This window comes from Poecile atricapillus, chromosome 4 (assembly GCF_030490865.1).
Source record: "Poecile atricapillus isolate bPoeAtr1 chromosome 4, bPoeAtr1.hap1, whole genome shotgun sequence".
Taxonomy (NCBI): domain Eukaryota; kingdom Metazoa; phylum Chordata; class Aves; order Passeriformes; family Paridae; genus Poecile; species Poecile atricapillus.
This window is the reverse complement of record NC_081252.1, coordinates 47,751,207-47,768,891: the sequence shown is the minus strand read 5'-3', so window position 1 is coordinate 47,768,891 and position 17,685 is coordinate 47,751,207. Positions and strand designations below refer to the sequence as shown.

General features: G+C 37.2%; 1 protein-coding gene across 1 annotated transcript in view; it reads left to right on the top strand.

Annotated features, from left to right (window-relative positions):
- Nucleotides 1–8,362: 8,362 nt before the first annotated feature.
- Nucleotides 8,363–17,685, top strand: part of TUSC3 (tumor suppressor candidate 3) — a 111,025-nt gene continuing 101,702 nt past the window's right edge. Inside the window, exon 1 of the mRNA XM_058837938.1 lies at nt 8,363–8,525. Coding sequence (XP_058693921.1) covers nt 8,400–8,525 — 126 coding nt within the window. The 5' untranslated portion in view covers nt 8,363–8,399. The remainder of the gene's footprint in view (nt 8,526–17,685) is intronic.

Genomic DNA, 17,685 nt, shown 5'->3' with positions numbered 1-17,685 from the left:
AATGTAACAACAGCCTACTAAATAGGGATGGTAAACAATTTGCCTTTTGCATTGGTTTATTTAAAGGTCTTTGGAGGACTAGGTTCGTAGATTAACTTCAATATCCTTTCATGCTGCTGCTAATTCATCTGTACCAGGTATGATTCATTGAAATATTTGTGAAGAGCAAATGCTTCAATGTGGCTTTAGTCCAGACAATCAGAGATGTACACATGCACTTTACTCAATGGGATACAGCGTGGTGCTCTACTTGCTTTGTCTGAAGTCTAAAGACAAGATTGGGATCAGGACCTTGAAATTTAAATACTTAAAGTGTTTAAAAATTTATGTGCCTTTCATTATACATATCAACTCCTCATGCAGCTAAGAAAAAAATAGTTGTTTTAGACAAAAATGAATATGTACGTTTCATATGTATCCACTATGGTAGGGACAGGCTGAAACAAATTAGGATATTCATAATTTTTTATTATGCTTTAGCTATACTCCCAGCTTCAAAAAGAGAAGGCTTCCTAATTAATTTGCTAGTGTATGGAGGTATGTCTTGCAAAAACTTTGTAAGGGACTGCAGTTTTGTTGTTGGCTAGGAAAGGATCTGAAGTTTGCCGAAATTATTTTTCAGATCTCTTATGTGTTATAACTCTCCTGTTCCTTCCAGAACAGAAACCATTTAATTATTGACATGGTTAAAATTTTAAAAAGCAGATCAAACCAATAACTTAATAGAAAAGCAGAACAGGTAAGAGTATGAGAGTTAGGTTGTTATATCTGATATTCTCCAAACCAATGAATTCCAAACTTCTTTTCAGGAAGGTATCTGCTATTCTATGGAACAGAGGTAACGAGAAGCAAATGCTTGCTCTCATTGAAGCAGAACACAGAGTTGAAGCATTCAACTTACAAGAAAAACCTTGATAATGAATTTCGGGTGAGACCCCATCTGAACTGAATTCAGCTTTCTCAGTTTTTTCAACTGTGCCATGCAGATAGATAGTACAGTTCAGCATATTGAGCTTGGGGTTTTTTAAGTGACATATAATTATAGTAGAAACATATTTAAATAGGACTGAATATTTTGAAATAACCAATGCAGTTCTGCTACTCTGTGGACAAAATAAACTTTGGGTGCCATTTTCCACATTTCAAGACAATTTTTAGTTGCACAAATACAATTTCCAGTACTCCCTAGGACATCACTGCATAAACATTTTATTTATATGGTCTATTATTTGTACAAGCCTTCTACCTTCTTTTACTTAGTGTCTCTCAACAGTACATCCTTCTTTTCACTGGTGTGTCCTTTAGGTTTGTACTCATATATGTGTGTTTGTGTGTATGCTGGAAACTGAAGCAGTATCAGCCAAGCAGCCAAGGTCTCTGCCCTACTGTCCTTACATTTTCTAAGGCAAATCCATTTTGACTTTATACAATGGGAATCCAACGATCTCTGGACAGAAACATCCTTCAAACTGAGCTGCTGAATAATATGGGTGAAGCTTAGAAATTAATTTAAAATACCTTGCTTTTAAAAGCACCCTTGACTTGCAGCTGGTTGGAGACAGCTCTAGTGTGAAGTGTATGTTCAGGCCTGTGCTTAGAAGTACAGTGTCATATATTCACTGCAGGAACAGTTTAGTAATTTTACTCTGAATGTTTTTTGTCATAGTTATTCTTGTTCTCATCTTTTTTGTTACTTTTTTTGTTCATGACAATAAACTAGTAAGCTCTTCTGAAAGGTAATCCCCTGTTAGCTTTGCAGCTTCTATGCTAATCTCTTGTTAGCTTTGCTGATGGTATTCCTGAAGCTGATTTGCATTTCCTAATCCAGAGCTGAATCTCTTTGCTCTGGGTACTTACATTTATATGGATATGTATTAAATAATTAGCTGAAAGATTGTCTCCATAGAACCTAACACAGATTGAAGACACTTTGTGTAAGCTGATGTTTAAATTGCTTCCAAACCAACTATGACTTTTTTTTTCTGATTTATCTTTTCATCTGGGAACAGACAAACCATGGTGAGGCAGTTGTGCCCCTGCAGCCCATGGAAATCCATGGTGGAGCACAGATCCACCTGCAGCCCCTGGAGGACCCCTTGGCAGGTGGATGCCCAAAGAAGCAAGATCTTAGAAGAACCTGTGGACCCATGGGAGAGGAGCCTGTAGTTGAGCAGGTTCCCTGGCAGGAATTTGTGACCACATGGGAGGGACCCACACTGGAGTAGTTTGTGAATAACTGCAGCCTGTGGGAAGGATTCAGGTTGGAGAAATTGGTGGAAGATGGTCTCCTATGGGAGAGTCCCTGTGCTGAAGCAGGGGAACAGAGTGAGAGGTTCTCCCCCTGGGGAGGAAGGAGTGGCAGAAACATGGGATGATCTGACTGCAGCCCCCATTCCCTGTTCCCATGTGACACTGGACGGAAGAGGCAGTGAATTCAGGAGGGAAGTTGAGCCCAGGAAGAAGGGAGGGATGGCAAGGAAGTATTTTTAAGAGTTGGTTTTATTTCTCATTACCATACTCTGATTGGATTGATAATAAATGGAACTAATTTCCTAAAGTCTAGTCTGTTTTGCCTGTGACAGGAACTGGTGAATGATCTCTTCCTGCTCTTATTTTGATCCATGAGCCATTTGCTACAGTTGTTCAGATCAATGACAGGGGCATCCAACCAAAAGTTTAAAAAAAGTTTTACATTTTCAGCTTGGGTATGTTCTTACACTACAATGCCAGTTTGACTCTCATAAGTGTATTTTTTTAAAAAAAATATCTGAAGAGGTTAACAGACACTAGCACACCTCTTGATACTTGAGGTAGTAACAGAACAGTAACATAGAAAGCAGATTGTTTATTGGACTAGCTATAAATTACACTTACATTTCTGTGTGTACAGGAAAATATAGTATTGATGGATAATATAATTTGTGATGATTAAATTAATCAGACTGCTAGGATTAATTTTTCAAGATATTCTATCCTTTTCATGCTTATAAAACCTAAATTGTGATTAAGCCATCATATTAATACAGAGCTAAAGAACAACAGCATTTCATATTTTTGAATACCCCCTAATTTGGACAGATGATTCAACCTAAGATTCCTATTAAAGCATTTAATAAAGAGTGCAAATTTTTTTAATTTGCTGTGATAATGGTAAAACAAGCATGACACGATAGGTAACTTAAGTATATATCCATATAAATGTTTAAATCTTTAAATAGAATATATATCCTAAGAAAATTCTTGGTTATGCTTAGATTGCTGATTTAGTTTCCCTGAATATATGGATGTATATTCTGCATGTATCTATTTATTCAAGATAACATGCAATGAATTCATCATAATATTATGAAATTCATTTATGAACAAACCAAAAGAAAAGTTTACTAACCAAAAAAAAAAAAAAAAAAAAAATAATTCAGGTGTATGGAGTATTGGTGTAAATGTAAAATAATTTCACATTGAATATTCAGTTCCAAATATTAGTATTTTTTTATAATATTTATTGGAATCTATGTTAAAGATGAAATAGGATGATAGAAATATTTACATCAGTAGAATTGTATACACAAATAAGAAGTTTATTAAAATGAAATGTAATGAAAAATACCAAAGTGAAGTTGGTATGAACTTTTCTAGTCAATCTGGCTTCATAGTGCTTATCTTTTATCTCAGTGGTATTAAGCATACTATTAAATTTATTTGCAAAAGCAAAAGCAGTGTGCTTTGTTGCAACCGCTACAGCTGTATTCCCAAGGAAGATATTGGTGTCTTGCTCAGAACAAAATATTAGGAAAAAATTGTTAGTCTGGTTTCAGTTTAGGACAGTATTTTTCAGTACTGACAGCCTGGGCAACTGTTCTCTTTGAGAGTTTTTTGTTTTGTTTTGTCTTGTTTTGTTTGTGTTTTGTTTGTTTATTTGTTTGTTTGGGTTTTTCCTTTCTTTTCTCCCCCACTCCAAAAAAAAACCAAAAACGGGGTGAAATAATAGGTCACTCTATAAACTGATAAGCTGGGATGCCTGACAGGTAGCTAGGCAGTTTTATCTTATTTATTGAGAATAAACAAAGTTCAGAACAGGAATCAGCAATTGCTACCTTACAACTAATCATATGCAGGAGCAGGATTTTTTTTTTCAATGGCATGCATCAAGATCTGTGCAATGCCAAAACCCTAGAGCACAGTATCTTGAAAAGCACATCTGTGAGAAGTAATAGTCCTATTAACAACAGCAATTGATTAATGGCAACTTGCCTCTCTGGGAGACAGCTTCTCTCCGCAACTCTTAAGTTTTGTATTGCATGCTTCATCTTCAACAGGAGAAAGAGAATATATAACTCAGTACAACACCCCTCAGACCTGACTTGGATGTGATGTGGCTCATTGGGTAGAAAGAGATCAATGGGGCTTGAATGAAAAAGGGCCCTCTGAAGGTTGACTGAAAAGCCAAAAGAGGATATCTTTAAATTTTATTGTAAGTTTAAATCCATTTTTCAACATTAAAATTTGAAATTTCTGACTTGTGACTGTTAAATGAGCATATAAAAGTGGTAGAAGATTTTCCTTATGAAACTGTGTTTGTCCAGACATTTGTAATATATTCTCTTGAAGAAGCCCTTACTACCACTTTTGACACTTTGTCTGTATCATCACCTACACACCACATCTATCTCCTTAACAGCAGGATTATATTAACTTGAATCACTTTGCAAGGCTATTTTCTCTACAAATTTCAGATGCAGGAATTAGAACAGGAGTCTGAATTTCTTGCAGAAAGTTCTGACATGTTACTTATTTTGATCTCAGTTCATGATGAAATTCAACTTTTTTTTTCATATCCTTGCAGTTTTAATGAAAAGCATAAAAATATTTTCACACTGTTAGTTTAAGGAAACACATAAGCATTCCCAGAGCTAATGTGGTTCATCATAGTTCAGCAAAATGACCAAACTCTATCATTTCATGTCAGTGAAATGTTCATATTAAAAAAAAAAAAAAAAAAAGACAAAAAAGTATGCATGCAAGATAGGAATAACTAATTTTCAAAGCATGACTAAAATGCTTTTAAACAGTTCATGTTTTTTATTTTTTTTTTCTTCTAGGGAAGTGTTAGGCAAATGTTTCCCCTTCACACAGCTATCTTCAGTCTTCAAAATTTTTTAAATGTTTCTGGATTGCAAGGCGTGATCTGAGTTAGTGATCTGTTGACTTGTCATGTTCATGTTAGCTGCTTCTTACTTCATTCTCCCTAGCTGAGCTTCACAACACTCCTTGTCTCCAGAGCCACATACCAGGCACGTGCTGAATACTGCACCTTCTTTTCATTTGCTGTTGTTTTAGGTATCCTCACTCCATTGCTTGCTCCTGCACTCATCCCCTCCTACCTGAGCCTCACACTGCTTTTGTTTTCGCTCTGATAACCCCTCTAGGCAATTCCCCCTGCTCTTCTCTGCTTCTTCTATCATGTCTTAGGAGGGCTCTTGTGATACTAAGAGAGGCCTCACAGGATGCTTTTAAACAATTTGATTTAACACATCTCACCAGAAAATTTAAGTTCTCAAGACATACATAGGTCACATTTTTTCTTTATTAAGCCTTCAGAAGACTTTTACTCAAACTGTACTTCCCTTGTTGTCTCTTTGCATTGCATTTGCATTTTAGCACCCCAAAATGTTCTATTTTCTAAGGTAAGAATGCCCATTCCCCTCATTACTCTGGTAACAGCTAACTCGCAAGAACACAGCAAATGTAAAACACCTTCTCTAGCACTGCATTTCTTTCCAGGCTTATACTCCTTCCTCTGTGAATTCTCTGTCTTCCTTTCACTAAAGGCCTTCAACAGGTCCATGTTCATCTACACCATGGTGGTGCAGCTGTGGCTGCACAGAGAATCTGTGAGGTTTGTTCTATCAGCACAGACTCCGGATAGCCTCAGAGCTATTACACGTGTGGGAAAACACTTTGCAGTTGCAGGTTCCCCGGGTGGCTTTTTGTATGCAAGTACATCCTAGTTACTGCATCAATTGTGTGAAGTCTTCTTTACCCAGTGAGCTAGATGAAAACAGCCAGGCAGTTCTGGCCTACATGCAACTCTGAACAGAAAAGAAATAAAACAAAACTGTGCATGTTGCTGTTTCCTGCTTAAGGTATGGACTTCAGATGATTGAAAATTTGGATTATTGATTAAAAGTAAACGTCAGAAATTTGACAGAGTTGAGCTGTGTCAAATGAGTTTTGTAGTTTTGTAGTCTTTTCTACATTCTACTTTCTAAGGAATGAAGAGCTCCCAGTCATTTCCATGTTCTCAATAGTTTTAATGCTCTTTTCATACAGTGAAAGGTCCACAGTTTATTAAGCTAAGGATTCCAAGAGTTTTTCAAACAAGGTTCCAGTGAAATCATCTTGATTTAGAAAGAGTGGCCTGAGATTTTCTGCTGAAATGTCATTTTTTAGCACACTAATTAACATATGCCTCTCTTGTTCCAGTGCAAAGTTTCCATTGAATTTTCATCTCCTACCTAAATAAAGACAAGGAAGAAAAGTGTTTTTAAAAACACACAGCTCTGAACAATACACACATCCTGTCTCTTTAGAGCAGAGGTCTTAGAAATCTCTGTAATCCAATGTCATGGTTGCATACCATTCTACGGTTGTGATTCTTGCTCAACAATAGTCAGAATCTGATGGATGTGGACAACAAATGCTCTGAATTCTCTTAAGTGTTTGGTAGATTATTTGATTACATTCTACTGTTCCTAAGGATAGATGTAACTTCTGAAAGACACTTTGCAAATATAACTGGAGAGCAAAAAATTACCTATTTAATGTTTTAACTGCTTGATGCTCAGATGCCAGCTGTGCCATCAGAGTAGCATCTGGTATTATGATACCATCTAAAAATTCTGTGCCCAAGAAAAGGAGATACTTTTGTTATAAATGCATATCATATTATTGGCTTTTCGCAAGTATTATAATGAATATTATATGTATAAGATTAGAAAATTTAGCTGTAATAGTATAGTCTTCTTTATTTCTGTTATTAATGAAACTTAGAAATAGTGGTATAATACATTTATGTTAAGCTACAACATAGCATTAAAACAAAAACTACTTTTGTTTGTATAACCCAAAGACTGAAAAAGATAGCTGGAGATCTTTTTTTCTTTTGTAAACTATCTCATCCAGATGAAGACAGCAGTGACCAGAACTCTGGGGGGAGGAATTTATTGCATTTCTGGTATCAGGGAATGTAAATCTCGGCGCCAAGACGATTGATCTATTGGGAAGGGGGCAAGAGAAAACTAAACAGAAGAACACCAAAGATCCCAAGAAGAATGTATGAATATGTATGAGAATTTATGGATATGTAGTAGGATTCTGTTTTTAAGGGACAATCCTTTGTTAGTAAGGTGTGCTCTCTTGGCTGAATGCAGAGACACCCGGCCATATCTGTATACTTTATTTTTTTCTCCTAAATGTCTTTTCTATTAAACTTTTAAATTCTATAAAAATTATGTGAACCTCGTTTTTCACACTTTCAAATATGTTCTTGGGGCCTCAGCTTTCTTTTTCATTGTGGTGTTTTTTTATGAAATGCATAAAACTTTCTAGTGATACAGCAAGATCTCCAAAGAAATGAATAGTTCTGCTTTCTGAGCCTTCAGCACAGCTGTGTGTAAGTAACCAGTGTAGCATAAAGTGTGTACTTGGAATTCTAGGGAAAAAAGAGAAGTATGTGCTCATTAATTTAACATTACCTATCCTGTGCACTGCAGTGTGCACTTTCAAGAAATACACAATCAGTGATTTGAGGACTGTATCATGAATCAGAATATCAATTTAGAGCTGCATAGTTAATGCTCTGGAAATTAAATTCGAATTAATTGTATCAGCATATTGCATTAATATTATTTTCTGCAGAGATGGCTTTTAGTGTACATAATGAAATCTGAAAAGTGTGTGCGTATAGACGTGCAAGAAAGAAGTCTTTATAGTTTGGGTTGGTTTTTGGTAGGGTTTTTTGGCGTTTTGTCTTGTTTTACAGTGTCGATTCAGGATGGCACTGTCTGCTGCATGCAGTCGGGAGTTGCACAGGAGCTGTGAGCCCGGCCGGGCAGAACCCCCCGGGAAGGCAGAACCCCCCGGGCCGGGCAGAACCCCCCGGGAAGGCAGAACCCCCCGGGCCGGGCAGAACCCCCCGGGAAGGCAGAACCCCCCGGGCCGGGCAGAACCCCCCGGGCCGGTTGCCAGCGCTGTCCGCAACCCCCTCGCAGAGCCGAGCGCCCCCCGACCCCTCAGAACTACATTTCCCAGGCGGCTCCGCGCCGCGGGGCGCTGCGATTGGCCGGGCGCGGGCCGGCTCAGCGTGGCGGTGCGGCAGGTGCCGCCGGCGGGGGCGGAACATGGCGCTGGGTGCTGGGGCAGCGCGGCGGCTGCCGCACCTGCCGGCCGGGGGCTGCCTCCCCCTGTTGCTGCTGCTCCTGCTCCTCCTCTGCGGACAGCTCGGGGGAGGACAGAAAAAGAAGGAGGTAGAGACGTTCGCTTCTTTCGCCATCGCGGCCGGCCGGGGGTGCCCTGTGGCGCTGCATCCCTCTGCGGAGTCTCCGTGCCCCCGCCTGCCCGGCGCCCCCTGCCCGGCCTCCCCCGCTCTCCGCCGGCCCCTCTCGCTCCCCAGCCCCGAGCGGGGCGCCGGTGGGGCGGGGGGCGCCGGGCAGCCGCTGCCCCTGCCCTGCTCGGAGGTGATGGCCGCGGCGGCGGCGTCTCCAGGGCAGCGAGCAGTGCCCGAATCGCGGTCCCCAGCGTGCTGTCCCTGCCCAGGCCCGTGCCTGCGCTGTCGTGGGCCTTGAAATCACAGGTTCCGAGCAAAGAGGGGCACGGGCCGCCGTCCTGCGCCGGGCAGGGCTGCGCTGCCGTCTGCGCTGGGCCAAGGGGGCCTGGCAGGCAAACGGGGCGAGCGGCCCGCGGGAGATGGAAGTTAAAGCCGGTGTTTGTGGTGCCAAGTGAACGAAATGCCCAGTTAACAACTAGCATCAAAGCGGTAGTAGCAGGTGTGGGTGCAGGTGTAGGTGATGGCACTCTCTTCGAGGTGTCCTCTGGGTAACAGAGACGTGGAGGAGGCAGCAGTTTTAATTCAGATTCATATCAGCAGCTTATCTTCACCAACTTTTGCATTTAAATATAGAAATGTGCAAAAATGTGTAGTGTACATACTTGCCTTTTCCAGATTTCAGTGCTACTAGAGCTGGCTACTCTTCCTAGGTTGTCCTAGATTTCAGGTCAGGCTTTTGCATATCAAATGCTAGGCACCCAGTAGTGTCTCTTTACAGGTTCACTATAACTTCGTTTGTGGGAGGAGTGAGCTTTTAACCAAACTGTAGAGTTTTGTCATTCTTTTTATTTTTCTCTTTTTACATCTGTTAGTGTTGTGGGGAGGACTTGTGTTTTTTAGTGGTGGAAGAGAAGGAAGGAACAATTTTTATAGTTGATTCCTTCTCTGAACTAGCAGCTCAGATGAAGAGAAGTGTGGTCAAAATTTTTGCTTGTTTTGTTTTTCTTAGAAGAACTATGTAGGTTATTAAGGCTTGTAGGCCAAAGATGTAAAACAACAGGGATGTGGAAGGAATGGCTTAAATCTACTTCAAGGGAAGTTCAGATGTGATATAAGGAAAGAGATCCTAACTGAGAGAGTGGTTGGGCACACAACAAGGTACCCAGGGAACTGGTCATTTGCCCCAAGCCTGTAGGTGTTCAGGAGATGTAGGGACAATGTTTTTGTGCATATGGTTTGACTTTTAAATTGTCCTGTGAGAAGCTGGGAGTTTAACTCAGTGTCCCTTCCAAATCATCATGCCCCTTCTAACTCTCTTTCAATATTCTATGATTTTTACCAGGCCAAAATTAGTATGTAAAACTCTTATTTAAATATCTAAATAATGGTCTGTGGTCTTAACAAGATAAGTTAACTGTTCATTGAAATAAATGTCTTGGGTGTCATTGTGAAAAATGAACACCTTCACTATAGGTATGCGTTGTCTTTTCTACTCGTTCTGGAATGAGTAAGCAGTAAATGTGTTGCCCTTCTGCTGCTATAATTAACTCCTTTTCAAAACTTTAGCTTATTAGGTTTTCTTAATAAAATGTGTTTAATGTTTGACACTTGGTTTTCTCTTGCTGTGATGTGCTGGCACTGCAACTTTTGTTGACACTTTCATGTGGAGTGCCAGCTGTGCTACCAAGATAGCTGAAATAATCTTTCTTTTAAGTGAAATCCTTTTCCTAACAAGTAAATAATGGCAAATTAAAATGGACATGTACAACTACTTTTTAGAAAGTTTCCCAGTCTTGTTGTGGCGGTGGTACATAAAAGGATAGAAATGTTTGTTTGTCCAGCTATTTGGTATTACAGTTCAAGCAGGTATTTCTCCTCTGTAAAGCTCATTATTCAGTGTTTTCCTTTTTAACTGATTTAAACTAACACATCCCAGTCTTCTGGATTTTTTTGCTGCCATTTTTTGTTCCTGTTTATGATTTTAATTTTAATACAATGGGCTGCTCATACAGACAAACCCTTGGCTTTAAGTAGACTTAGTGTATCTATGACTGCATCTTTTCAGAAACTAATGCAGTATTGTGCTTGCTTCACTTGAAATGCAAGCTTCAAATAAAGTGTAACTTGGTTTTTTTTGGAGTTTCATACATAGTATGTGTCTGGGTTGTATATGTTAGAGCTAAAGCTTGACTCTTCTTGCCCTATAATATTCATGTTAAAAAAGCTGAGTAGTTCACCTAGTATATATAATGAGGAAAACATATACAGAGGAAACATTTTTCATCTGTATGTGAAAAATGAAACTTGCACTTACAGTAAGTAGTTTGGAATTAATATTTTAAAACTGTTCTGAGGAAAATTATGTGAATCGAAAGAGTGCAGGCAGGATCTTGTGCTATGGGACATTGCTGTTCATAGCACTGTCTAGAAACACAGTGGTAACAGGTAAAGGTGATGGAAGTTGAACGTGTAAAGTGAACCAAAGATTTTCTATGTAAAGGCTGGTAAGATTGACACAGCATTTTTTTGGAAGTTGGAAAAATAGTTGAATACACAGAGTGTGTTTCAGAGTGAACACTGCAAGAGAAAAGCTAATGTAGTAGGGTTGAAGTGTGTATCTCATGAGGTAAAACCAACTCACATCTCAGTTTCATTTTTTTCTCTGTGCTTTGTGTGTGTCCTTGTTGATGTGATTCTCCAGAAAGAGAGGTAAAGAACTAGAGAGAAGAAACTGCTTTCCAAATAAAATTTAAAAAACCCCCTGTGATTACTTGAAAAGTGCTTCAAAATTAGAACAACTTGAGATGTTGGAGTTAAATCTTAAGGAAGGAAAATATTTTTGGTGAAGACAATTATTTTATTTTTTTATTAATTTGTCTTTTTAAGTGTTGACTACATAGAAAAGTATGCATAAAATCTGAATGATTGGAGGTATCTGGATCAGTTATATGAGCCTGGAAGAGGTGGAGATGACTTTGCAGGAAGGAGAGGATGGAGTTAAGATATTAGATGTGTCTGAAGGACTTGATGCTAGCAGGGAAAATAACCAGGGAAACTGGAAAACATTGTTATAAATTTCTGTGTTGATTTTTAAATACTACATTAAAGCTGTATTTAGAGAATATACAAGTTCTTAAATTGCTAAAATACATAGTCCTATGCAGTAAAATATTCTTAAGGGTAACTAATGAAACTGTCTTCTGTGGCAAATTACTGAGAAGTGCTAAGGTTGGTTTTAAATTTGATTAAATCTGCAAGAATATAAAGAGTTATTTGAAAATAGATTTGAATTAGTAGACTATTAGTCATCTGGTTTCATGGAAGCTGTTTTTAGAAGGACTTCATGAACTTATAAACACACAAACATTCTTATTGCTTGTTTTAATCTTGCTGTGCCTTTTCCATATGATGGACATTCATGACAGCCTTCACAAATGAGGAGATAAAAAGAAAACATTGGAATGACTAATTTGAAAATGAGATGAAGAACACTGCAACATTCCCTCATAGCTCACACTTAAAAGCTAACTAGATTTGAAAATCCTGCTTTTATGATTTTAATTCTGGTGCTGAAGAGAACTAAAAAAAAGTTCTTGGTTGTGAAGTAGCAACAAGACACTGGAGAAGGACTATTCTCTTGGAAACTATGCATAATAAGAGAAAATAATAACTGACTCTTTCCACAATATTTGAGATAATATAATTGTATCAACATACGTGCATTTTCTGTTCTCAATCCTTTCAATGCTTTTCATATATCTTATACAATTTGAGGTGTGTTAAACTAATAAAAAATTAAAGGAATCAGAGTAATTCACCTTGAAATATACTGCTTGGCTTTGTATTACAGACTTTTTTGTGACTGAAACACACAGAAAGAGAACATTGGGTTTGCAATATTAAAAACATTTCTCATAGAGGATAATGGTTTTTTTTGAGCTTTCAGGTGGGTAGTTCAGAAGCTTAGTTAAATCACTGATATGCAATTGGAGTAACTTTTTCTGTAGGTAGTTTGTCATTATTGCTAAATCTGACACAGGGAAGGAATCTGTTTAGACCAACATACAAGCTTTCTTCAGGTGGAAGTATTTTGTTGAGCTTCAGTCTACTAAAATAGATAGACTGAAGACATATAAAAAATATTGTAGTAATTTTACTCTTCTGTAAGGCAAGGTTGTGTGATGTACTAGTTTGCCCTGATTATTTTTTAAGTATTTCAAGACTATTTATCTATAATAGTCCTTTACCTTTTTCTCCCTGTCTCATTTCCCCAGCTGAGTGTAGAAGTTATGGTAGTTGTGGGAAATTGTGGGAGATAGAGTTGGAAGGACTGTCTAATGGATGGTTTATCCCAAAGTTCAGCTATACTTTTATTATTCCTGACATATATGCATGTGATGTGCCCGCAGAAGTCTTTAGTGGTGGTGACTCTACAACTTTTTCTTTCTCCCTAAAGATTGAACCTAATTTTCTGTGCATTCAAGGTCTACATTTTTGAGCCTGTTATTTCTTGTCCTCATCATGACCATAAAGAAAAGAGTATTGTTTTTTTGTTTGGTTTTCATAAAATAAATAGAAGCAACTGTGTAATATTTTTTAAGGCTTAAAGTATTAAATATGATACTTTTTTTAAGAGAATCTTCAGTCCTGAATATACTTTTCTGTTTTATATGAAATTAACTGGGTTAGATTGGCAATATCCTCTTGTTTCTGCACCATGTGTTTTTGTTTTCCTTTAGGTTTTCATACTGAGCCTATTGTGTTTATTCACAGTTATTGATTATTATGATGTTGCAGACAGAATGGCATCTTCCACTTTAAAACGTCTTTCCCATCTAATTTCTGGTAGTGGTTCACCATAAAGGTAGCAATTTTCACCCTTTTCAGAGCTATTCAGAGCTAGAGCCAGCAATATCTGCTGTCCTTGATCTTGCTCCAAGTTTGAAAGAATATTACTTAGTTTCTTACTCTACCTCTCGGTGCTATTTTCAATGATCTGTAACATTCTTTTCTTCTGATGAATGTTCTGCATGTGTATTTAATTGAAAGAAATATTAGAAACATGGTAGAGCAAGCAGAGAAAAAAAAAAGAGGAAAAAAGAATTGTGATGAATGGAGAGTGTTTGCATATATTCAATTTAACATATAGTTTAAGAAATAATTTCTTCCCTTTTCAGGATTTCTGATACTATTTAAAAAACAGTGATAATTTAAACTTAAGTTTCTTCTCTTGGTCTGCTGAAATTCTGTTTAACATTAAACTTGAATATAAAGCCGTCTTAGTCTTGTAATTGTCAAAATTTTGGGTTTGGTCTCCAGACTGTGGAGCACTGCATGTTTTTGCTTTTGACACAGGAGGCGTGAAAGTGTTTGGCAGTTATATCAATTACAGACTCCTCTTTAAAAACTTTTATAAATTGTGATGTGGCAAAGGTTTAATCTCTGGAGGGAAATGCAGAGCTGACTTTAGATTTGCCTTCAGGCCATTTTAAAGATGTATTTTAAGTGGAGATTTTATATGCATTTGTGTAATTGGACATTTTAACTATTGTTACAGTAGAAAGAGGATTTTTCAAACAGTGCTTAAAGCTTTAAAATAAGTGTTCTTGGTTTGAAGTGAAATAACAGTTCTAAGCCATGCCTGAAAATGTAAAATTAATTAAATGCAATTCTAAATGTTTTTCTCTACGCTGTCCTGAGATAATGGGGACAGCGTAGAGGAAAAAAAAAAAAGTTTTCAAGAATTTCTTATTTTCTGCTGTTTTTTTCAAACCCATTAAACATCTATATCCCTCTCTCCTTTATTTCTAATTAACTAAAGTTTTGCAAAAACTGCAAAATTGACTAGCAGTTCTGGCTTTAACCAGTCTGTACAGAAAACTTCAGTGACTGCATACAGTAAGTGAAATGAAGTATGCTTATAGTGGCCTGATAGCATTTTGTGATTGGATTCCTGAAACTTTTCTGTCCCAGATGTCTCTGTTTGGCATCCTTGCTGTCATAAGACAGATCAGTGACATAATTGATCTTTCCCCCTGTTCTGTTCTATAACCATTTATACAGCACATCCTGTGCAACCACATGGAAAATACAGATTGTATCTGCTTGAGTTCTACATGCTCTGGAAAAATGAGTCAGTAAAATTAGAATGGGAAAGCACTTGGGTTTTTGGATATTGTTTTGGGTCTTCAGAGTTATTCTCTTAATTTTTACAAGTGTTTTCAAGGTCACATTTTATTGGCTAATATAATGGTCAGAACTAAAGAAGGACCTTTACCTGGTATTTGATTTAGGCCTCGTTCTCTTGCTCTAATAAATCTGAGAGCAGCTAAAATTACCAAAAAACAATGTTTTCTTTTTATCTAATACTATGAGATTTTATAAAGATATATAATAATATCTTATTCATTCTTTGTAAAATAGCTATTCTTTTTTTTTTTGTTACAACTTTCAATTATGAGGGATTGTCATTAAGCAAATTGAAATATATTTTAAAGTGAACCTGAAAGCTACATTTCAGACAAGAAAACTCATATTTTTATGTGTGATTATCACAAGTCCTTCATATATTCTAAGGTAGATAAAGAAATCAATACATGCATTGAGTGGATTGCTTCTGACAAAATTAAAAAAAAAAGGGCTGGCAATGGTTTGGTTACAGAAGATAGTCCTGTGACATGGAAAAGATTTGTACCCTTTCCAATGCAGGCTTCTTTGTGAAAACACTCTTGTTCCTGAGTGCTAAAATAGTGGGAGGAAGCATTTCTCTGGACAGACTGTTCTCTAATATGATCTGCTCTTAGGATTTTACTTTCTTCTGATGATTGTGTCTGATAGTACCATTCTGGAATACCCCAAGTTCCTAGCCTCTTCTTAAACATTTGCAGTCCTTAGCCTAACTATGCCATTCCATTAATTTTTCTCATTCTTTGCTGCTGAATCTAAAGCAACTCATTTTTGAATTTCGGATGAACTGGTCATTAAGCTTAAGAGAGTTTGGCTGTGTTGCATCGAACATTTTGTATATCAAGTTCATAACATAAGTGGTAATTACAGTTATGCAGTCCCTCTGGAATGACATTTTGAGCTCAGAGCTGCTCAAGGTTACAGGCTGTAGCATCTGCTGCTTGAAGGACAGAAACCATTTTCTACTCTGCTTTTTCACAGTTTCAACTCACTATTGCTATTCTCTACTATTACAAAACTAGCATGTTCAGTGCCTTTCGTTACCCAGTTACCTTAAAAGACCAATTATGATAGTCTGCTGAATCTTGGATATTGACATTTCTGTTTAGCTTTTTGAGATTTCACTGTGTATGTATTCATGTCTGTGCCATGTAAATATCTCTTCAATGTAGATTTTTGAGCTTGTCAAGTAAAAATTTAGGTAATACTGCAAAATTCCCATTTATAGTTTAAGATTAATTTCTGGGGCTTTTTTGTCAACTTGATTGTTTTGTGAAGTCTTTTGATACATAGCCTGTTTTTCATGAAAAAATAATTGACAGTTGTTCAGGTAATTAATTAGCTAATTCCCTTTATATTTTCCTGCTTCAGGTCATACATACACATTCAGGCTTTTTCATACATTTTGTTTCTCAGATCTTGTTGATGTCTGGGATGCATTCTGAATCTAAAGTTAGGCCTTTAACACAAAACTTTGCTGTCTTGCAAGGGCCTGTTTAGTGTAATGAATTGTTATATTGCAGTGGTTTGTCTGCTCTATGCTGAGGAATATGGTCATTTTATCAATAAAGTAGGAGAGGTATTTTATGGTTGCTACTGCTTAAACTGTCCTTGATAATTGTAGCTGCTTTATCTTTGTTTGCTTCAGTGGTTCAAATTGTTATTTAAAATATTTTGTTCTTTTTACTTCTCTTACTTATCAAGTTCATATGACCCTCTTCTATTTTTGGTAGTAAACTGCAGTGAAATATAAATTTCATTTAATCCATAATTACTAGGTCCACTGAGGTACTGATACACTGAAAGTATGAAACTTAAAATTATTTTTATTTTTAATCCAATAAAGTGTTTTAGTGTGAATCTTTGCCTTTCTATAAAAGATGTAGCTAGAGATTCAGATTCTGCATGGGAGATTAATGTAGGGAGTGAGAAAGCTGAGCAGACAGAATTTTTTGAGATATCGTTCCTTTCTCTACTTTGTTTTTTCAAGGTTATCGAGCAGGATAAAGAAAGTATTTGAATATGAGTAGAATACTGTGTCTGTTTTGACTGACGCCGATAACGCTCTTCTAGGTACCCAAGGAGTTGCAGGGCTAGGGCTACAAATAGTGAAGGAATAAATTAGCTGTATCTACATATGTTTAGGTGTCTTTCCAAAGAGAGGAATTCAAGCTACAATTAGGTGAGGGAATTGTAGAGCAATTTAATTAACAGGACTAGAGCACCTCATCATAGGTCACAGTACCAGAACTCTATGTAGTCGGTGATCTTGAACTAGGGAATACAAAATGTAAAAGGATGTTTCTGAAGTCTTACAATTCTCCAGAATCTGGATGCTGAAGTCAAAACTGTAAATGTAAATGTGCTATTCATAATATGTGCTGTTAACGTATTGTATGGACTTCAGCTACAGGAAAAGTTAGTGGTGACGACTGTATACTCATTCTCCAGTGAGGATTATGTACACAGTCCTTAAAAATAATAACAACTATAAAGGGAGCTTACTGAAGTTAACTTCTTTGATAAAGCAGGATTTCTTTTATGATTAGGCTGAAGGATAGGCAAAAATATTTATGGGAAAACAAAAATTATTAAATGTACTCAGAATTAAGTGTCCTTAAATCTTTCTGAAATCTGTTAGAGGGTAGAAACTAATAGTGTAAAGTTATCTGAATTCTATATTATTTTTGCATCACACTTTGAAATATATTAGTCATGGTTTGTACTCTTAATAGCTGATGGCTGAGCTCTAAAACATTTCAATGGAAATTTTTTCCATTTCTGTTCTATGCCTGATTTCTTCTAAAGCTTCCAAGTGAAATGGAAAGTGAATGGCAGGAATTTTATAGGAATTTCAAAAATGCCAGTCCCAGGAAGTTCAGTCCAAAATTGAAGGTGTAGAACTTTTATGCCTCTTATTTGTCCACAGCTGATGGATTCAGTTAGTGACAATG